This window comes from Glossina fuscipes, unplaced genomic scaffold, assembly GCF_014805625.2.
Source record: "Glossina fuscipes isolate IAEA_lab_2018 unplaced genomic scaffold, Yale_Gfus_2 110, whole genome shotgun sequence".
Classification (NCBI taxonomy): domain Eukaryota; kingdom Metazoa; phylum Arthropoda; class Insecta; order Diptera; family Glossinidae; genus Glossina; species Glossina fuscipes.
In genome coordinates this window covers 18156-39881 of record NW_023998453.1, presented here as the reverse complement: position 1 = coordinate 39881, position 21726 = coordinate 18156, and the positions used below count along the sequence as shown (strand labels likewise).

Sequence of the window (21726 nt, the reverse complement as noted above, 5' to 3'; positions counted from 1 at the left end):
TGTGAATCAAATGTACATGAACAAAAAGGAGACGAAATAATTATAGTTTGAAAATTGAGGTCCGTTCTCGCTAAAGTTTGAAAAGGCCCATCCACGTATCGAACTAAATTCCAAGCATTTGCTCTAAACTTTCCAAGCTATTGTACGGTTAGTACGGTGAATAATAAAACAGATATATTTTTTCAAGTTTATTGTTCCTTTCCAATCTTTGGCCAATTGCACTGTATCAGAATTACTCAATATATCAATACTCATCATCTGCGCTCACAATTTCTTCTTCTATCTTAAGCTCTAAAATACATGAAAACTATTTCCATAGTTTTATAACTCCATCACGGGCAGCTGAGGCTATATAAATTTGTCCTTTATCAGTTTTACACATCAGCAAGTCAGTGATAGCGTCGTGATGGCTAGCCGACGGCATATCTGGTCCCGAGCGAGGATTCTCTTCAGTTGCGGGTCTTAGCGAGTTTATATCTGGCGCATTATTCATTGAGATAATTTGCTCTTTAATAACCTGACTACCTTCGATTAAACGTGAACTGAAAATTGAGGAAAATGAATGGAGGGAATGAAATATTTGTTTGCGAAACATTATCATTATTACTCGTATGTAAATGAAATATCATTTAGATTATCTTTAGCTGATGGCACTATTAGAGCTGAATTTTTTGGCTGACCAATATCCCAAAATCGTATGCGTTGATCTGAACTACCTGTTATAATGAAAGGAGAGTTGTCCACCACTCCACTAAGAACGCCGCAAGTAGTAGCTGGATCATTCTAAAAATTTAAATCAAAGGAAAAACATAATTTATTTTTTATTTGATTTTAACTACCATGCTGGCATAAGATAGCACGGGTGCTGAACTCGCCCACAATACGTTATGCCGATGACCGGTTTCAATATTCCATATGGACACTTCATTATTAGATTGAGAAGCTGATATCAAGCAAGACGGTTCAGTTGGATGACAGGCTATCTTACGTATCCAAGAGTCAGCTGGATGTTTAATTTCGGCTATTGGTAATCGGAACCTTAAATCCCAGCATATATGTTTGCCACCGCTTGTACCGGTGGCTAACCATGATCCAGCCGGATCAGCACAAATGGTTGTTATAACACCGTGACGTAATTCATTTTGCAAACGCCACGCGCTATTTTGCATTCGTATATCCCAAGCAACTATTTCGCCATATAATGTGGCATAGATTACAACACTCGTTGGATGTTGTTCATAGGAGTGCATATCGACAACCGGACCATCATCCGCACTAGAAAACGTAGAACATTAAAATAATTTTTTTCTTTTTGAGATTTTCATACTTTTGATCCAAATGCATTGCCTGCTGTAAAGCCATTTTTGAAGAATTACGATCTAAACGTAAAAGCATTAAACTTCCATCCTTTCCTCCAACGGCCAGACACTGGCCATTATCACAAGACGCCAACGAGTAGATAGGAGTACTGGCAGAATAGGCTTGACGCGATCTATTAATAGCCTGGCTGCCACTTAATTTATTAGCGTCCCACAAGCGGACAGTTCCGTCTATACTACCGCTGGCAAATAGCGAGCCACATGGTTTTAACGAAGCTAATTTAATAACTGATTCGGAATGTTCGTGCAAATGAGCGACCATTGTGCCAGTCAACCGCCAACCCTGGGGGTAAGCAGAGATTTGCTTATCCAGATGACTGCGTTGCGACAATGCCAAGATACTGTAGCGACTTTTAAATTTCACTCTCAAATTCTCTAAATCTTTGCGGCACTCAGACGAGCGTTCTGCAGACTAAATATTTTGAATTTTTTATTTTTTTTTTTAATTCGAATTTGCGTACCTTGCCAATAATTTCTTTCCGGCATGGTGTACTCTCCTAAGGAAGTAGCCGCACTCATAGTCGTCATAGTTGTCGGCTGAGTGCCTAAAACAAGAACACCTGAAGACGGACTACCTGATAAACCACCTCCAGTCGTTGCAATATCGGAAGCAGTTGATGCCAAGGTATTACCATCGTTAATGCGAGCTTCCAAAGACAATTTAATACCCGACAGTTTATCAGCTAAAGGGTATTCGTGGCAAATAATATTCTTTCGATTTAAAACAATTCGTCCGTTGCTTGATGAAGGGTCTCCAGTTTCTTGCTGCGATTTGCATTTTAGTTTAAGCAGGAAACTCTTCATTGCCAATAATTGCATTTCGACTTGGTCCGTTAAGCCTTCTGAAGTCAAGCGGCGAAACAGCTAAAAGGGAACGACGTAATCGACTTTATAGCTCTAATTTAATATATATTTCTTGTTTCACCTACGTTGCACAATGTTTGTCCCATATCCTCATATTGTGGCAACATACCCTGTCGCGTATTTTGCCGAATTTTTGCTCTTTCTTCCAGAGCATCTATGAATTTTTGAACATCTGCAAATCGTAAAACGCTATCGTAGACCTGCCTTGGTATGGGCGTTTGCAGACAATCCAAAAGTATATCAGGTTTTTCTACTTGAATCAGTGGCGTCTTTAAAAAATTTATTATAGCCGGTAAAACTTTACATTGAACATCTATTGCACTCAAAGTTCGAGCAGTAGTGGTTATCATACCGCATATCTCATGGCGTATCCACAGGTTAGGGTGACACAAATAGCAAGCGGTCTCCTTCAAAATATCTGTTACAGTAGGCTTTTTAATATGACCTAATTCAATAAGTATTGTTATTGCTCGTATAGCTTTCGCGATAACAAACTCCTCTCGATCAGTGAAACCCTGCTGAAGCAGAGGAACTAAAATATCAGAAACTTGCCAGCCCACATAACCAGCTACACCAGCGATATTATCGTAAAATGAACCTCTTAAATTTTTATCTTCATCGTTAAGAAATGTCATAATGTGTGATAAAATGATATCGTTGGCTAAAAATAATCATTAGAAAATGTTATAAATGTAATTGTGACAGCTATAGTATTCACCTTTCTCCTTGCCAAAGAAAGCGCATAAATCGCATATATTATATTCCATTAGAGTTTGTTTTACCACCGGCTTAGGATCAGTTAGGAGACTTAACACTGTAAGACGTATTATTTCGTGCAAGGCATTCAATTCAGCTTCATAACGTCTAGTTGGCATGTCGTTAGGAGAGTTCCGTTGAGTTTCCTCCAAAAAATATACCGCAATTTTTGCCAATTTCGCTAAAATTGAAAGTGAAGCAATATTAGAAATACTTTGTGTTTTTATGTTAAATCTTCTACCGATATTTCTTGCAAATGCTACCCTTACAATAACAGCACTTTCTTCGCAGTTGGCCAGTTTAGTTATAGCCGGCAAAATATATTCCGGAAATACGTTAGCATCACTACGCGGTATTTCTTTTACCATACTCAGACAAGTAGTTAAGGTTTCTATGGCTTGAACTTGCACTTTGGCTGAGGAATTTTGAGCTAAATGCAACTGTACATAAAAAGCAAGGGCATAAAACTAGCATGAAAAAGAAAGTCTTAGGCCACATACTATGTATGGTAAAATTCTATCCAAGATAGTTTCGGACGTTGTATATTTGGAAAGCTTCTGCAAAATCTCCAATGAGCATATCATAGTGTTTGAATGCTGCAGACCACGTATACAAGATGTCACTACAGTAATTATTAAGATTAGACCGTCCTGTTCCGCTGGCATATTAACACAAGTCTCCGAATCAGTTTTCTCCTCGTTGGTTATACTATGATGACTGCCTTCATTATCGGGAGTTAAATCAGAAGTAGCTGTACTTGCTGTTAAGACCAATATACAATGATTTATATCGGAATGTAAACGTAAGATTTTATCATCGGGTGACATAATTTGAAGCGAAGAGAACATTTGCAAATACGATTGTAAAAATGAATAAAAGTATTCGGGAAATAAACGACCTCGCTCCTGGTCCAAATAATCTTCTGCACTTTTACGATTTGCAGAATTTAGATCAATCATCGAAGTTAAAAGCTGACGTAAATTTTCATTCTCGATGCCTTGCAAATGCCTTTCAACCAGTTCACGTTCTCCGCGCCGGTACGCAAGTAGCTGAGAAAGTTCAAACGGAGCAGTGCCCTCAGTCCATAACTCTAAGAGAGCACACCTACAAAAGCTCATAAATTATGCATATATTTAATAATAAAAAAAATTTCTACAAACTTACCCAGCTGAAAAGATATCCATCGCTGGTAACACTGTGTTGCCCGAATAGTAGGGACCCAAGCGTATTATCGAATCAGTTGGAAACATGGATACATTGCCATCAATATCTTCTGATGACAACGTTTTTACAAATCTCTCTGGTGCTATATAGCATGAACGACGCCGGCTTGTGTCAAAGAAATATGTATAATCCGCTGGATTATCTTCTGGTAGATATGTAGGTTTGAAAGAGGCAAAATCTGACAATAGTATCCAATTCCAGGAAGTGATAAGAATATTTTCTAATTTTATATCACCATGACATATTTTCTGCTTGTGACACTGGTTCAACGCACACAATATTTGAAACGTTATCCACTTCTTTTCTAAGACTGTGAGAAATGGTCTTGTTGATACACGATCATATAGACTATGTTTGACATATTCGCGCATAATATAAGCCGCCTTATCTGTCAGCTAATAAAAATTGGAACTATAATAAAGACTTATAAGCCGGCGAAATGCATCCTTACTTCAACGCGTTGAAAAGGCAAACAATTTACTCCATTAGCTAGGGTTAATGTTTTCTTTATATATTCCACACGATCTTTATGATCTTCTAAAGGTAATGTGGGATCATGTTTGACAAAAACTTTAACCACAATCAAGCCCTCTTCCGATTTAGCTTTAGCCACTTTAAAAAATCTTGTGCTACCCATACTGAAAGCGAGAGTGTAAGCATAAATGATTTTATACAAATTTTATTAAATGTTGCACAATTTTTACTTTGAATCAAATATAATCTCCGTGCCAAAGTGACCTGAAAAATAGTGTTCCACCGGATAGATCTGTGATGGTGCTATTCCAACCAATTGATTACCCATGCTTTCTATTCAATGTTTTTCTGGTTTCTCCATACATAAATTTACTATGTACTATATATATGTATATATATTTATATATATATATATATATTATTTTTCCAAAACTAGATATATACTATGCTTTTCCGTCGACACAAAAAAATTTTTTTCTTGAAACTAGTTATTTGCCGCCTCAATATTGAAAGAGACTCAAGATTGTTTGAGCTTTAGCAACAAAATGAGTTTATTTGTTGATATTCGTCCCCCTTATCTTTTTATTGCATTTGGTTGCTATTATTGAAATATTTTACATGCTCTCACTTCCACCTGTTTTTTTTTTCTGTTTTTTGAAGGAGTAAAGGAGTTATTTGTGTTCGTTCTGCAATTTTAATAAATAATGTAATTTTTTTTATTGTTTGCTACTAACAGATGTTTGGAATCATGACATTTAATCATAAAGTGTCTGCACAGGGTTGCCTAACAAACTCAAAAGTTTGCAGTACGTTTTCCATAATCGAAGAATAATTGTAAGGCGGCACTATTGCGTGACAAAAAGTTCCATCACTGTTTTCAAAATTCAAATTAATGAAATATCATCGACTTTTTGTGTTTCTATTTTTAATAATAGCAGTAACGCTGCTAATTCACAGCCATTTGATTTATGTCTTCAACATTCTGGTTGAACTGTTGCTGTGTATGACAGGTTTCCATCATTTCCTTTTGCTTTGTAATCACTGAGAGGTTTCTTTTTTAAATTTGGAAAGAAAAAAAACAAGAAAAAGATTTTTTGGAAGAAAGAGATAATAATAAATATTACTGCAATGAGCAATGCATGCGATATGCGCAGCTGTACATAAAAGCGCGCAATTGATTTTTATATTGACAGTTGCAGACAATGCAAAAAGCACGTCTCTATTACGATAAATAACTCATACGGAGAGCTCATTTGTATCATAGACTACACGCGAAACCAAACCAATGTTAAGGGTTTTTGAACAAAGCCGATTTATTGTTTTTACTTATGTGCTCAAGCATGATGGGTAGTCTTTACTACAAATTTGCCGACATATTTTCGCAATTTCATTCATATACGTTTTTTCATGAGTTTTATTACGTCTGCAAATTAAATATTTGATAGTAGGTGCCGTCGTAGTCTATTTGCAGATAATTAAAATTTTCCATATTGCGGGTAATGTCTTTTTTTTGTATTTTTATTTTTCGCGACATATACATGGGTCCTATTGCAAACCAATAAATAAATAAGCAAATTCCAAAAAAAAGAACGAAAATATATCAATAGATTAAATTAGATGGTTAATTAAATTTGAAAAATCCAACTAAAGTCAATTTCTCCTACTACTACTCTGACCCCGATATAATAAATTTTTATAACGCTCTTTCCGTTTTGATTCCATCCGAGATCGTCTGATTATGTCGCGTTTTACATCAAACGCTAAGGATGTATCGGAGCAATCTTTAGTGGGCAACAGAAAAGTCCATGAACCGTATATGGTATCTATGCCACCACAAGTGCGACAAAACCCTGATAAAATAAAATTTTTCGAAAGCTCTTGAATCAACCATCTACAATAATAAAGAATGTTGCTCATATTCTTACCAAGAAACGTGGCTGCCAAATTTTCTATTTTCTTTTCGGCATACATATAAAAAGGACCGCCGATTTGCTTTAAAGTATTTCCGCCAAATTTCCAGTCCAAATCCATTATATTGTGCGCTTTTGGCGGTACGCACTCTTGTATGTCGATATTTAAATTTTTGTTTTTATTTTCCAAATCATGATTCTTTTGACCACTTAAATTCATATCAAAGCAAAGGCCTAAAATTTGTGAACTCCACGAACCAACTAAGTCACAAGGAGTACCTGCAACAACATATCTATAGAGCAAGAGTTCCACTTTGATTACATGAAATTAATGTATTTACCATCGGGATGAGCAGTTTCATCTTCGCTGTTTGATTTGTCCTCTTGTATCTTTTCCAGTTTCGTTAGAACTCGATCGAGAATTGCGCTTAGATTCGCTGCGCTCTGAGAACTGCTCTCCAAAGAATATTCATTATTTTCGGGGGCATAACTAAAGGCTGCCGCAGCGTTGCTGTCATGAATGTTCGCTTCAGTTCTCTGAATGAGAGAGGCCGCGGTTGTTGTAATAACATTATTAATTACTTGCTGTTTAACCGCAATGGCCGGTGCTGTTGTTTTTGTTGTTGCAGCACGATATGCGGGGTTATTAGTGGTTCTTAGTCTCTGAGCTCCTGCAGACGTGGTAAATGAAATCGGGGCTAAAAAAGGTTTGGGACTTACTACTAAATAAGCGTAGCGCGCATGAGTATATAAAGAGAAGTCAAAAAGAAAATTTTAGTTCGAGCGTCCATCGTAAATGAAAGCTAAATTCTTAAGTGTTGGCAACGCAGATAATTTTACTAAATATTCCATTTAAACTACTTCGACATCTGAGTTATATGAAATATAGGGATATGATGGGTAAAACTAATGTGAGTGTAGGGGATAACTAGCTATAAGAGACAAACGATAATAAGTTAAAATGTTACTATTACGCAAGAGCGGACATGAAAGAGAGTATATCATTTCGGAACATCTCACAGACAGTAAACGCAAAAATAGTCAGGTCCAATTTATTTTCAACAGGGTTCATTCTCGGCCAGACAGAGCTCTTCAGTTTCCTAGATTTTATCAATGTATTGCGATCTTTAGGATGGAGACAAAAGTGCCTGGACAAACATCAGATCAACTTTAACAATTCAAGAAAATGATGCTGAAGTGTTTGGTATAATAAATGGTAAGTGCACATAGGAACAAACTCAATATATCGATTACCACTCTCGATGTTAGATATAAAAATTAACGAAAATCTTATTCCTATATACCAATAGTACAGCGTCATATCCGAATGTTTAGACTTGATAATTTCCAAGGTCATTGGACTTTCTAGGACTCTCTTTCAGACTATTCCTTGATTCATCTGAATAATTAGATTCAGTATACCTTCATGTGAAATTGTGATGTGATAGAAATTAAGGAAACGAGTAGCTCTTAAGGCCGGTCCTTTTTAATTCAATGCAAACATATAAAAACGATTAGTAAACGTATTACTTCCTGCTCCTTAATACGGTTTCTAATTGAATTCATCATCTTAAAGTTTGCTCTCCTACTTCTTACTTGCTCACTCCTACTTGCTTCCTATCCTGCCTTGGCATACGTGACAATTTTTATAAATATTTACCAGTTTTGCTCATATAACTTTCGACCATTTTGTTAAGATGTCCACCATTCGATAGAGCGTATTGATTAACATCACCGGAATTTGCTATCTTTTCGGCTAAGTCCAACGTTGTGGTATTCATTCTCTTAGCGACATTAGCCAATAAATTGCCCGAGTTGGCGTTATTCGATGGATTTAAACTTATCTCTAGGGCTTTGGTTAAAACTGTTGGATAGAGAGAATTGTTGGTAGCTCCGAGCATTCCACCTGAATTTGGTAAATTTGTATGGCCTCCCACAATTTTACTTACTGTTGTAGGAGCCAACGATTTACATATGCGTCTAAGATTTGTACTGGTCTCTTCGTTTTTTATCCAATCGGAATTATCATCGTCTAACTGCGTATATTCAATGCTGTTAGTTTTCAACCAAGATTTGAAATCTTGTGGATGTACTTGCTCAAAGATTTCAGGAGTACGATCTATCCTCGCAATTGCGCCGTCATTTACTGTATCTTTCGATTTTCGTACATTCTTCAATAGACGCCGTCGTGCTGGTCCAAAGTGCCTCTTCTGTGTCGAAGCTGAATGGCTGTGCAGTCTGTTATATGGATCGTTTTTGGTTTCTAACCAAGTATTTACGTCTACAGGGTTCGTCTCGTCAAAGTTGCGAAGAGCGTGATATGTTTTCGAACCCATGTCATCCCGTGCTTCTGATGGCGTTTCCTGTGGGTCCAGTCTATAGTCTATTTCATCTTCAGTTTCAACTTGACCAGCATCATCTTTTATTCTCATATTCAAACCGTTTTCCATATTTATTAGACGTTTCTCGTTAAAATCATCAGCGGTACGATAAGATTTGATGTCTTCAGTATCGTCGTCTTCGTCTTCTTGAACAAGCGGTTCAGTTGTGCGGTCATCAATTGCATCTCCCAAATCTTCTAAATCTTCGACATCTTTTCCCAAAACAGAATTGTGCTTCATGTTTGTGTGTTTTGGATAAACTTTTGCTATTTTTGATGGATGAAATTGTTCGAGAGTATCTGGGTAATCATAATCACTATCTCGTTCGTCCATTTCTTCATTCCCCTCTGAATCTGTTTGTGTTTCGAATTGAACATCTCGCTTAGGGTCTTTTGTCCAAATTAGGTTATTATCTGGTTGCGTATGTTGATCATTTTTAGTCGTTAACCATCTTTGTAATGGTAATGGATTTTCCCATGCGTATGAATCAGCATTACGATCGTAACGATTACCTCGTTTATCTAAGGCCTGCAGAGCGTTATTGATTATATCAATTTGCTTTTTGTACTCTTCGAACAAACTCTCTTTGATTGTATTGCTGTTTGTAAAATCGTAAAGTGTTTTGTCAAATCGAGCTGGATTTGGTGCAATTTCACCAATAAAGGCCTCTTTCCGCCTCTTTGTCTCAGCAGTTTCGCTTTCAGTCGTTAAATGGGAGTTACTTTTGAGCCAATTGAGGAAACTGCGGCTCAGGCGGTCTGCTGTTAAGGTGTTCTCTTCTTTTCTTAATCCATTTTCGACTTTGTCTACGCGTTTTTTATACTCTTCAGAGAAACTATCTTTCATTGATGATCGCTTATCGTCCTTTCCGTTGTCAACTTCCTCATCGTAAGTCATCGCCGATTTATCTTCATTGGCATGGCTTTGCGGTTGCTGTAGTCCTCGTAACTCTTCACATATGCTGAGGTTATTTCTGAGAGCTTTTTTCTTCTCATTGTCAATCTTATGAAAGGTTAACTCCTTTTCTACTGCGTCTAAACGTTTCTTAAACAGATCGTAAAGGTGACCATTTAAACTTTCCAACTCTTTATTTATTGCTTTTTGCTTTAGTTTTTCTAACTGTTTTTTGTTCTGTGACTGCCTCGAATTTTGATTATTATGCTGATCTTCTTGCTTTCGAGAATATAGTTTTTGATGTTTTGGTTGATTTTGCTGAAGTGATAGCAAGGCCGGTAAACGAGAAAATTGTGGCGATTGATCTTTAAATGTGACCGAAGAATCTGTCAGTTCCTGGCTATTCACCATAAGCGCATCCATTACCATTGGCAATAACATAAGAAGAATATTTATAACTATTCCATTGCAATACATTTCATGGTGATTACAAAAATATATAAATAAATAAATTACGCTTATCAAATTCCTATTTTTGAATATTTATCCAAGTGACGTTTTACACAAATTACCCATAAGTTGGTTAAATGAAAAAGTAAATGCTTATTAAACAAAAGAGTTTCATTCTGTGCTCCATATACATAATTTTTTAGCAAAGACGAACATTCAAAAATGGTGGAATACTTGATATCGTCTTTCAATGTCCCCATGTCTGAATCTTGGCTGATTTAAATGGCCCTGTGGGCGAATGATACCAATTTGCGATTTGCGAATTTGTTGAACGAAATTGTATCAACAACATATGTGCGTGTGTATTTCTAAATACATTAATGCAATATGAATATTATAAGATATACGTAGGCAACAACAACTTAGAATCAGTGCAGCGAACAGTAGACGTATTTATCGACATGTTGCATGTCCATTATTCAAGACCTTGAATAGATGCAAGGATTTCAAAGCATCGAAAACGTTTATGATTATAGTATATGTACGTTAATTGGCTTAGTCAGTATGCGTAATAAAAGCTAAGCAATTGCTTACGCAAAACCCATTAGACAAATATAATTCTGAATATATATATATACCCATAAATTATATTTTGCTGTATTGCTTAATGTTCATTTTTTGGAATGTGGCATGTTGACGAATACCTCTAAACTTCTCTCTCTCTCTCTCTTTCTCTATTCTCAACAAATAATATTTTTATATTTAAAAAGCAACATGTTGCAATAGAGAGTCCATCTTGCTTTATATATTTAACAGAGATTCCATATTCCTTCTTAAAAAGACGAAAAAAGACAAAGCGTAAACATGTTGTAATTTTTTTTATAAGATTTGTAAAGGGGAAAAACCAGCTACCGGTTTTCTATGGAATCGAAAATATTTTTACAAGTGCGCAACAAACTCGCTGAAAAATTAAAATCAAGTGAAAAATTGCTTAAAAAATTGAAAAATTTCTTAAAACGAATTCGCTGATTTAGTGGAATGATTACACACCTTATATTATATAGACGGACTTTGTACTTTTTCTTTTCCTTTTTCTTTTCATAATTGCTCTTTTTAATTTGAATTATAATATATGGAGAATATTATGAAAAGAAATAAATGTTACCGGAATTCCCTTATTATGTGAAATACTGCTGTCTTGTGAAGAGCAACGGAGAAGCAGGCTGACGGGAACCGCGGACGTTACACAATGTAAAGACTATAAATCAAGAGAATGTTGCTTTTATGTAAAAAAGATGTTCTGTTATTCGAATTCATCGATTAGATATCTGTCACTGCCTAGGCAAACCAACTAGTCTAGTATTTACAATGAAAAACTGTCTTATTGCGCGTTACGCCAATGTCCGTTAGGGGTTAACAACACTTTAACATTTTTAAAAAAAGCTTTTTTTAATTAACTTAAGAAATGATTTGAGCACTCTAGAATATGGGCGACCAGACGTCCTTACCCGAAAGAAATTTTTGATGTTTCGAGAAGACATGATAATTTATAGTCTACCGTCTGATGTTAACATCTTCAACACACTAAGTCTGAAGGGTTTTTAAAAAAGCTTACGTTCGTTTGAAGGTGTTTTCAAAGAAGTATAGATCCGATATCCCAATGCAGACAGTGCAGTCGGTGTTTGCGAACGTAGGTTACGGTTATTAACGAGTTTGATCACTTTGAAAGTGCAAACGGTTAACTTGTGAAAGGGTAGTTCCATTTTCAAATTTCTATGCTCACTGCATCGATTGGTTTCTTTGACCCCGATTCATTTTGCATCTCTTGTAGTTCTTGAAGTTTTGTAGTTTGAAGTTTTTCAATGCAATTTCTTTGTTTGTTCCTTGCAAGGCAGCACAATGGAGAAATCATACCTCAAAATTCTTCCCTACCGGCTAATAATAAAATAAAATCGTATACTTGGGTGTACAATTCTTAATAAAACTTTAAATAAATAGAAATTAAATAATAGCAAATATATAAATCGTGTATTGAGAATTTTCAAAATTTCGATATAGAAAAAATGTGTGAAAAGTGTTAATTAAAATTAACCTGGCAACAGTAATATGTTATGAATTATTGAATAATTTTGCATGGAATTAATTTTTCTTTTATTTATGGGTATCGATAGTTTGTTTAATTGCGACATCGGTGCAGTTGCTGGCGAGGATCGAGTCTTAGCTTTATTTTCAGCATTCCGAGAAACGTCTGTAATGTAAAAAAATTAATATTTATTAAGTAATTTTTGATTTCAGATTCAAGAAAAAAATGAAGCCCTTTTAACCTATTACCTATTAAAATTCAGGCATAGTGGTTTATTGGCTTAGTAAAAGACTAACGACCACCCGCTCCTAAGAGAGAGTCTTTGTAGAGAGATTCATTTTATTAGTATGTAGTCGAGTTGTACCGTTGTATACTTTCGAAGTTATTGCTTCCTTTCTAATTTATTTCTTCGCCGTCATCATTATTGCTTTATCCCAGTGTGTTAAGCTTTTGAAATTTTTTATAAAAAGATTAGATGTCGAAGATGTCCAGTACCAGCCAGACAACAACAATTACTTTTTGCAAAATATTTCAACGAAATAAACGCTTTTCTGTAACGATTTGCAGAGAGTCAGTTGTTCTTTTAGTTTTTATATCGAGGCTTTGCGTTCTTTGATGTTGTGGAGAAAATTTTTAAACCAATCAAAGAAACTTCTCGCCAGGCGATCGGACATTAGTTTTCGATTTCCGATGGCTAGCTCTTTATCGATTACGTCGATACGGTTTTTATAATTTTTGTAGAAATTATCTTCAGCCAGTGAAAGATCACTGCGTTTGTTTGGTGCCGTTGCATCAGCACTTTTATCCCATATTTGTGGGTAACGCTTTTGCTCTTTACGAAAATCGTTCAGCTTATGATAGCTCAACTCGTTTTCGACGACTTGCAAACGTTTCTTAAAATAGTCGTAGAGGTGACCGTTTAAACTCTCCAGTTGTACCTTAATTTCTTGTTGTTTTTGTTTTACAGTTTCCTGTTGCTGTTGCTTCTTATCATATTTGGCTGGCTTCTCTTCTTGTCTGCCGCGCTGTTCCAGTTCTTTCTTTTGTAGTTCATGTTGTAATTGCTTTTGCATTCGTTCTTCTTTTTCTTGATCTTGCCGTTGCAGGATTTTTTCAATATTTTGCAATTCCTTTAATTGTTGTTGTTCTTGTAATTTCCATCGTTCCTCTACTTTCCTCAGGTCTTCTATTCTCTTCTGTTCTTCAGATTTTTTGTGCTCCCTTTGTTTTAATTGCTCCAACAATTGTTGTTGCACTTGTTGCTCGTGTTGTTTACGCATGTCCGCAACCTTTTGCGCCTCTAGGATGTTCTCTTCCATGCGTTGCAGCTGTTCTTCAACTTTTTCTTTTGCTTCCAATCTTTGTTTTTCCTCAACCTTTTTTTCTTCTTTAAATTCTTCTTGTTCTTCTTTAAGAGGAGACTTAAATTTTGTTTGCAATTTTTTCGCTTGTTGCACCTTTAACGGCTGAAGGTTACGTCCAACAAAAGGTTGATATATTCGATGATCTTTTTCAAGCTTCTTTTTCTTATCAATTAATCTCCTTTCGCTTGCAACAGAGAGATGGACAACAACGAACAGTAAAATAAAAAATATTTTCACACTTTTCGCATAGCGACACATGATTATTGTTCATGACAAAAATGTACGTTTCTACAAATATATATGCACGAGTAGAAAAAAACATTATTATATAGTAACTTTTTTTTTTTTTTTTTTTTTGATTTGGATTAAGTTTCGTAATCAAATTGTTTACTTTTCAATTCAATTAAAATTCATAGCATTTTAAAGCGTTTCCTATACGCTAACCTGGCAGACAGGAGGGATGATGTATTATATAGGAGCGATATTTGCGATTAGTAAAATTCTTTGCAATATCTCCTGAATTTTGGTTCACGCATTGTGTTTGCAACAAAAGAACAAAAGGAGAAAATAATTCGTCAATTTCGGAAAGCTTTCAGCCTAATTGTTGTTTTTCGCCGGTTTGACATTTATTTAAATGCGTAACATGTAATATTTCACTTGTTTTATGCAAGTGTTGTTTTCAAATTAAACAAATATTTTATAGAGTGATTTTCTTAAAAAAGACTTAGAAATCGGTTTTAGATCTGCTTTTGTCTAAAGATTCTCTTTCCTAGCATCGCGGGGAAAATTTCTAAACCAATCAAAGAAGCTTCTCGCCAAGCGATCGGACATTAGCTTACGATTTCCGATGGCGAGTTCTTTATCGATTTCGTCGATACGTTTTTTATAATTTTCATGGAAATTATCTTTGGTCATTGAAGCTTTACTGCATCTACTTGATGCCGTTGATACATCATAATCGTTCAACTTGTGATAGGTTAGTTCTTGTTCGACAACTTGTAAACGTTTCTTAAATATATCGTAAAGATGACCGCTTAAGCGCTCTAACTGCGTTCTAATCTCTTGTTGTTTCTGGCTCTGTGCTCCATTAAAATTCCCTTCTTGCTGTTGACGATTAAACTGAGCGTTTGTGATTTGTTGCCCCAAACTATATTCTTCAGTCTCCTTCTGTTGCTTTACTCCTTTGTCTTGTTTTTCTTTTTCTCGTTGCTCTTGCTGTTGCAAAATCTTGTCAATAGTTTGCAATTCTTGAAGCTGTTGTTGTTCTTGTATTTTTAACCGGTCTTGTATCTTCTTCTGATCTTCTATTTTCTTCGTCACTTGCGATTTTTTCTGCTCTCTTTGCTTCAGCTGCTCTTGTAACTTTCGCTGCGCTTCATCCTTTTGCTTACGCAACTCCGCCACCCTTTGCGCTTGCTTCATGTTCTCCTGCATCCAACGAATGTGCTCCTCATTATTTTTTTTTGCTTCCAATACTTGTTTTTCACGCATCTTTTTTAGTTTTTCTAACCGCCTTTGATCCTGCAATTTTTTCCTTTCTTGTAGCTTTTTTTCTTCTTCCAGCCTTTTTCGTTCTCGCAATTTTAGTTTGTCCTTAAGGTTTTTCAACTGTTCAAGGTTGTGTTTAATCTTCAGCCTTTGTTGTTGTAGCTTTTTTTTCTGTTGCAACGATTTGTTCGCGCTTGCACCTATTTGCTCGTCTTGTAGGTAATGTTCCGTCGTATATGTCTGCTGCTGTTCATGTTGTGCTTTAACTAACTTTTCCTTTGCATCTTCTTGCATTTGCAGTCTATGTAGCGCTTCTAGCAATCGTTCTTTTTCTTCTTCCAATTGTTCTTTTTCTGCTTGCAATCGTTGTTTTTCTTCATGCGCTTTTTGCAATCGCTGCATTTGACGATATTCGTGTAGCATTTGTAACGGCCCGACTTGTCCCACCTCATCGTACCTCATTTCAGGCGATGGAACATGTGCCTGCTTTTCTTTTCTAGTCTTTTTGTCTTTGATTAATTCTTTTTCATTTGCCATAGTTAGTCGAGCAACAATTAGCAGTAGAGTGAGAAAAATATTCGCACATTTCATGATGTACGCATATCCAAATAAAAAATTATTTACTTATTTATATATATACATTTTATGTCGAGCTTGTAGTCCGGTAGTCTTTTTTATTGACATTTTATATTCGAATCATGTGTTTTTCATTTAGACCGTTCTGGAAGAAAGCTTACTTAAAAAGCTTTTTTAATGAGCTTCCCTAAAATGGAGAATTATAATGCTTTCGCAGAAAGACTTTAGACCTTGTTGCTTCAAAGCAATTAGCAAGCTCAGTTTGAGGCAGATCCTAGAGATGTTTTCATTAATTTTAAAAGCGGATGCGTGAGCTGCTCTGCTCGTTCCTCTATGCTCTGCTCGTTTACATTTGTGTACAAGATCCCAAAATAAATATGGTTCCCCCTCCACATACACCATATGCATAATTACAATTTTTCAACTTTATGGACCCATATATCCACACAATAAAGAAAACTCTGTAATTTATAGCCTATAAGAACAACAAACACTGGCAGGAATAGTTATTAGAGGCAGCTCAAATGCCTAAACGAGTAATGCGGGCATGCCCAAATTTAAGAAATGAATGAGTAATTCTAACGCATATGTGAAATCGTTCCCGCCGTGAGGCGATTATAATCTTCCTTTATGTTATATATTAAACTAGGATAGTGAGTATTAAAAGTGGATTCTTCATTTGCCTATTGACCTATATTTTCCGCATCTCTTCTCAAGCTTTATGTGACAAAAGATACATATATACATATATTGATATTAAAACAAAGTAAATTCGTCCTTTATTGGTTTTATTTAATTCAAGGGACGTAAACGTCCTGGAAATATTGTCGCATAAAAAATATACAATCAATCTTCTAAATCAAGATAATTAAGGCTTGATTCAAAATTGTTTACAATACGGGTTGATCCACTCGGTGTTACTGGTATGGATGGTGTCCTCAATGAGTCGTGAGTTGGGTTTTTCTTTATCGTGTTTTGAAGAACTGTGAAAAGAGAATCAATTTAGGCAATTTTTATTTAGGGGAGTCGATTATCTCCCGGCGTTACGCAATAATTTATTATATTGAATGCACCCCGTACATCTACGTGTGAAAGAAATATGTTTGGATACAGAGATCGAGGATACGAATGAAAAAATGTTGCTCAATAAAGCATATTTGAAAAAAGATAACAAAAACTGGACTACATGGTTCATAAAAGGTTACACACCGATTTTGATCTTAGCAAAATTTTAGGAAGGAAAGCTGCAACAATCCCGAATTACTATATGTGGTTGTCTAGCAACCTAGAAGGTTCATTCGTATAAACGTTTTAAGTCACTATCACATCCCTATTTCCTAGTCTGCACTTTTTCAAGCTAATGAGAAAAGTTAAGCTATGCTTACCTGGTAGTGAAGCGTCATATAAATGAAAAGAAAATGGCGCGGCAATAATATTCGGTCCTTTATTTTTTTGAGCTTCTTTTAGTTTTTCGGTTATGTAAGTCGAATTCACTTTCAGTATATTTTTGGCCAGCTCCGTTGCAGTTGTATTCAATTTTTGAGCATAATCTTTCAAAAATGTGCTGCTACTCTTATCAAAAACCCTTAATTGGGGACTAATATCGAAAACTTTAGGATACAAAGACCAGTGATTTGTGCCATAAGGGATGCCCAGTTCAATATGCTTCTTAGATCGCAACCTACCTCTGTTAAGGGCATTTCGCAATGTTACGTCTTCAATATCACGTTTCTTGATCTTCGTTGCTTTCAATTTTTGATTTTCGTACTTACATTTCGCTATAAAATTTTCGACGCTATAATCGTCCATCTTATTCATACCCTTGTCTGCATCTTGCCATATGAAGAAGGGCTCAATTTCTTGTAAACTTTTTTCAGATCTTGGCTCTCTGTTCAATATTGCACTACCGCTCCATTCCTTTAATTGCTGTCGATAACGATCATACATGCTACCAGGAATTTCATCGGAAGGGTTCACACGATTGTTTAGTACGGTAGTTTGGTAATTTTCAACAGGCATGCTCTCTTTAAAATCTTTTGAAGATTCAAATTGTTTTTCTTTGCTCTTTGCTGAAATGTGATCTTTGCCGAATTTTTTGCTAAAATAATTGAAAAATCCTCGACTTTGGCGATTTAAAAAGTCGTCACCTAATCCATCATCGTCATTATCAGGTGGTAGGGCGTTTGCCGCGTATAAACGTCTCTTAAATTTATCATAGAGACTGCTGGACGGGACGGCACGCTTATCATCCTTATTCTCGAGAGAAATGGCTAAAGCCTCATTAAAACGATCCAATCTCTTTTTAAACTCTTCATATAGATTACCGGATTTTCCCTTTAGCGATCTTTTACTATTATCCCTTGTCAGTTCTTCCATACTGTTTGCATAATTATCCTGCAGATCTGATAATCTTTCTTTATATATATCATAAAGTCCGCCTCCAATCGGGGCAATTTCCTCTGTTGTCTTTATAAGCAAACTTATTGCAATTAATACAATTGCGTCGAACATCAGATAAAAATTCTTTCAAATAAATTCTCACGTTTTCATAAATTAACTGAAGTCACTGTTAAACTTTTCCCAACGTTTTCAATTTTCCAAACTACAAAATCTATTCGACCATATAGGGTGTCTCAAACAATTTTCTGATGAATTGAATATCGTCTGTTTTTGGCGAACTCTACGCCTATCGAACGGAGACTCTACGAAGTCTCCAAAGCCTGAAATTCCGAATGAATTTACTCTAACTAGTCCAAACTAAGCAAAAGGCTGTTATGGAACGCAGCGATAAAGATGCACTTATTAAGCGTTTATAGTACATATAAATAAGTGAGATGTGGATAAAATCACCCCTACTTCGTCTTTTCACGAATCAGTACAATTTAAAAGAGCTGGCTTAAAAAGATATGTTTCGATATCCGTAATGGCGGATGAAATTGTCCTAATGGAAATTTAACCTGGCAACAATTTTGTAACTAGAAAACAATATAGTCGTGCAATGACGATCAATAAATGCTCTACGCTTTGTACATTTCCTACATGCATTTGTCATAATCGAATTTGTTTTTTTTTTTTTCTCAGTTTAATAAGTTGAATACAGAAATATATTGTAATGTGGCTGCATATTGTTGCAGATATGCGTCACAAATCATAATAGTAAACAAAATGACAACAACAAAGTAGTAATACTTTCCATCACGCTTCGCATTGTATTGCTCAATAATAACCCAACTTGTAGACCAATGCAAAGAATGCAATTTACAGCTAAGCGCCCCCATTCTCAATTATTCTAATCGCAGCATTATGCAATTTTATGCGTAGACAAGTAGAAAATAATTAAATTAAAAGTAGGCATAAATAAGGCAAATGATATACATTCTTGATCTGGACAATATATGCTGCGTTTCAATAGCAAATATTAAGTCAGGGACTCCTCTAGCCGATAAATTTGGCAAGATAAACGGGAATGAAGACTTGGCACATTGAAGCCGAGCTAAGTAGGCTACACCCATAGGGAATCCTGCGTAGTCTCTATTAAAGGACGCTTTGCAAATATATATTGACTGCATAAAGCTACTATTAGCCACATTATAACGTTACAATATAAACATAGGGACAGATATGCTTAAATCGATTGAGAATGAACTTTTGTATGCTATTGACAGCTACCCAAAAAACCAGTAGCTGTTGCTGTCGTAGAAATTACTCAAGAATAAAAGTATCGCTTCACGTCGTCTAAAACCTCCCATTGAATACATGATATATCCCTATTTTGAACCTTTAACTGCCCGGTTGTTTAATTGACAATTTGGATTTGATATTTCAGATCGTTTAAAGAATATTATTTAACTAAATCCGTGTTTATTTTAACAACAAGTAATTCAAAATTTGACAAACGATTTCAAAAGAATTTGAAAATTTATTCAGTAGGGATAGCCATGTATGGGTAATAAATATCGTGTTGTGGCACAAACGTTTCCTTGATCGAAATTGGTGAAGTCCAGCGCAGCAAGTAAAACGGAGAACCGGGTTTATCGTTTGTACCTGACATTTTACCGCCACCGAATGGTTGCTGACCCACAACAGCACCTGTCGATTTGTCGTTTATGTAAAAATTGCCAACTGCATGCCTGAAATTCCATAAACACGATTTTATAAAAGTTTCGTCAGTTGCAAACACAGATCCGGTTAAAGCGTACGGCGTATTCGAGGTTAGCAGATCAATGGTTTTTTCCATGTCTGCGTCTTTATATACATAGACGCTTAGCACTGGGCCAAATATTTCCTGTTTCAGTAAGGGATCATCGATATCTGATAAAAGTAGTATAGTAGGTTCAATAAAATAACCACAGGAGTCGAAAACTTTTCCTCCAGCTATAATATGGCATCGAGGGTTGCTTTTTGCAGCAATTATATACGTCGAAATCCGTTTGAAAGCTTTTTCGTCTATAACCGCCGCCAAAAATGTTTTATAATCGCTGACATCACCTAAAATTAAATGATCGGTCTTCTCACAGAGTGGTTTTCTGATTTTAGAATCCCATAAACTTGCAGGTACATAGAGGCGAGAGCAAGCCGAACACTTTTGGCCGCTGTACTCAAAAGCGCTGCGTATCGTAGCGGCGATAACAGTATCCACATCAGCTGAAGGGTGCACGAAATGGAAATTTTTACCACCACATTCTCCGCTCAAACGGGGGAAATACTTATAAGAGTCCAAATTATCAGATACCATTTTCCATAACGTTTTGAAAGTTGGCACAGAACCGGTAAAGTTAATACCGGCCAATTCCGTGGAACTCGTTACAGCTTTGCCGAACGTCGGCCCGTCCGCAGGTACAAAATTAACCACACCATCGGGTACACCAGCTTCCCTCATAATTTTAAATATTAGCCAACTGGATAGCATAGCTGTGTCAGCAGGTTTCCATAAGACGGCATTGCCCATAAGAGCGGGTGTATAAGCCAAATTTCCACCGATCGCTGTAAAGTTAAATGGGCTAATAGCCGCCACAAAACCTCCTAAGCCACGAAGAAGAAAATGATTTTGAGTTATCAATATATCCACACTAGTCGGTCTGTAATTAAGCAATTTCTTGCAAAATTGTGCATTTAGGCGTATAAAGTCTATTAACTCGGCAGCGGCGTCTATTTCGGCTTGAAAAACAGTTTTGGACTGACCCAGCATTGTGGCCGCTACTAATAGTGCCCGATATTTAGTCGCCATCAGGTTAGCTGCCTTTTCCCAAATTTTGAAACGAGTATTATAATTTGTAAAGTCCCATTTTCTTTGAGCTTCTACGGCAGATTCGATGGCCTCTTGTAAAATTTTTTCATCAGCATGATAGAACTTAGCAAGTTTGCGACAATGTTTATGGGGTAAAACTTGATAGCATTCCTTCTCGGTTTTATAAGTTTTTCCACCCACAATTATAGGAATTTCAGAGCATTCGCTTTGCAGTTGTACCAAAGCCCTTTCCAAATCCATTTGTTCTTTCGAAAGAGGCCTATATTGAAGTACCGGCTCATTTGTATAACTGATACTATCGAATCTATTCGAAGCAATGACGGAAAGATTTGTCTGCTTCGAAGACTTGACATTTTTTATTGCCGTTGAAAAGTTGCGAATAAAACTCAGCGTTTTTACGGAAAAATTCATCTTGCAAAAGTCTGAAAAAATCAATATATATATATAAATGATATTTATCAATACGTAGAATTTAAAATGTTCGAAGTGTATATATATTTTATTTATTATTATTATTTACGATTAAAAAGAGAAACTGGCGCTTTTGTGATTATCAATATCGTTTGAAACGTATAAAAAAGGATGGTTCACATTTAGTATGCATATTCCATTACCACATCGATTTCCATAAAATG

At 35.9% G+C, this 21726-nt stretch overlaps 2 protein-coding genes across 3 annotated transcripts; both read right to left on the bottom strand.

The window, feature by feature from the left end:
• Positions 1 to 248: 248 nt before the first annotated feature.
• Positions 249 to 5289, bottom strand: LOC119638874 (phosphoinositide 3-kinase regulatory subunit 4). Of its 2 annotated transcripts, XM_038035952.1 has the most exons (12): positions 4928 to 5025; positions 4675 to 4861; positions 4164 to 4618; positions 3500 to 4103; positions 3241 to 3439; positions 2962 to 3180; positions 2309 to 2904; positions 1841 to 2243; positions 1328 to 1784; positions 840 to 1275; positions 608 to 783; positions 249 to 542 (listed from the first exon to the last, which is right to left on the bottom strand). In XM_038035952.1, exons 1-12 carry the CDS (start codon positions 5023 to 5025, stop codon positions 308 to 310), a joined length of 4065 nt encoding a protein of 1354 aa, XP_037891880.1. In that variant the 3' UTR covers positions 249 to 307. The 2 variants fall into 2 exon arrangements, with proteins under 2 accessions (XP_037891880.1, XP_037891881.1); XM_038035953.1 differs by lacking the exons at positions 249 to 542; positions 608 to 783; positions 840 to 1275 and having other exon boundaries at positions 1692 to 1791; positions 4928 to 5289.
• A 14473-nt stretch (positions 5290 to 19762) lies between these two features.
• LOC119638810 (delta-1-pyrroline-5-carboxylate dehydrogenase, mitochondrial) lies at positions 19763 to 21717 on the bottom strand. The gene is made up of 2 exons (XM_038035836.1): positions 21706 to 21717; positions 19763 to 21513 (listed from the first exon to the last, which is right to left on the bottom strand). Exon 2 carries the CDS (start codon positions 21500 to 21502, stop codon positions 19763 to 19765), a length of 1740 nt encoding a protein of 579 aa, XP_037891764.1. The 5' UTR covers positions 21503 to 21513; positions 21706 to 21717.
• Between the last annotated feature and the right edge of the window lie 9 nt (positions 21718 to 21726).

Coding starts and splice junctions, on each gene's coding strand:
- LOC119638874 (XM_038035952.1), bottom strand. CDS start 5,025: ATGGGTAATCAATTGGTTGGAATAGCACCATCACAGATCTATCCGGTG. Junction 3,440..3,499: donor ATAGAATTTTACCATACATA/GTATGTGGCCTA, acceptor TTTTATGTACAG/TTGCATTTAGCTCAAAATTC. Junction 784..839: donor TGCTATCTTATGCCAGCATG/GTAGTTAAAATC, acceptor TTAAATTTTTAG/AATGATCCAGCTACTACTTG.
- LOC119638810 (XM_038035836.1), bottom strand. CDS start 21,502: ATGAATTTTTCCGTAAAAACGCTGAGTTTTATTCGCAACTTTTCAACG.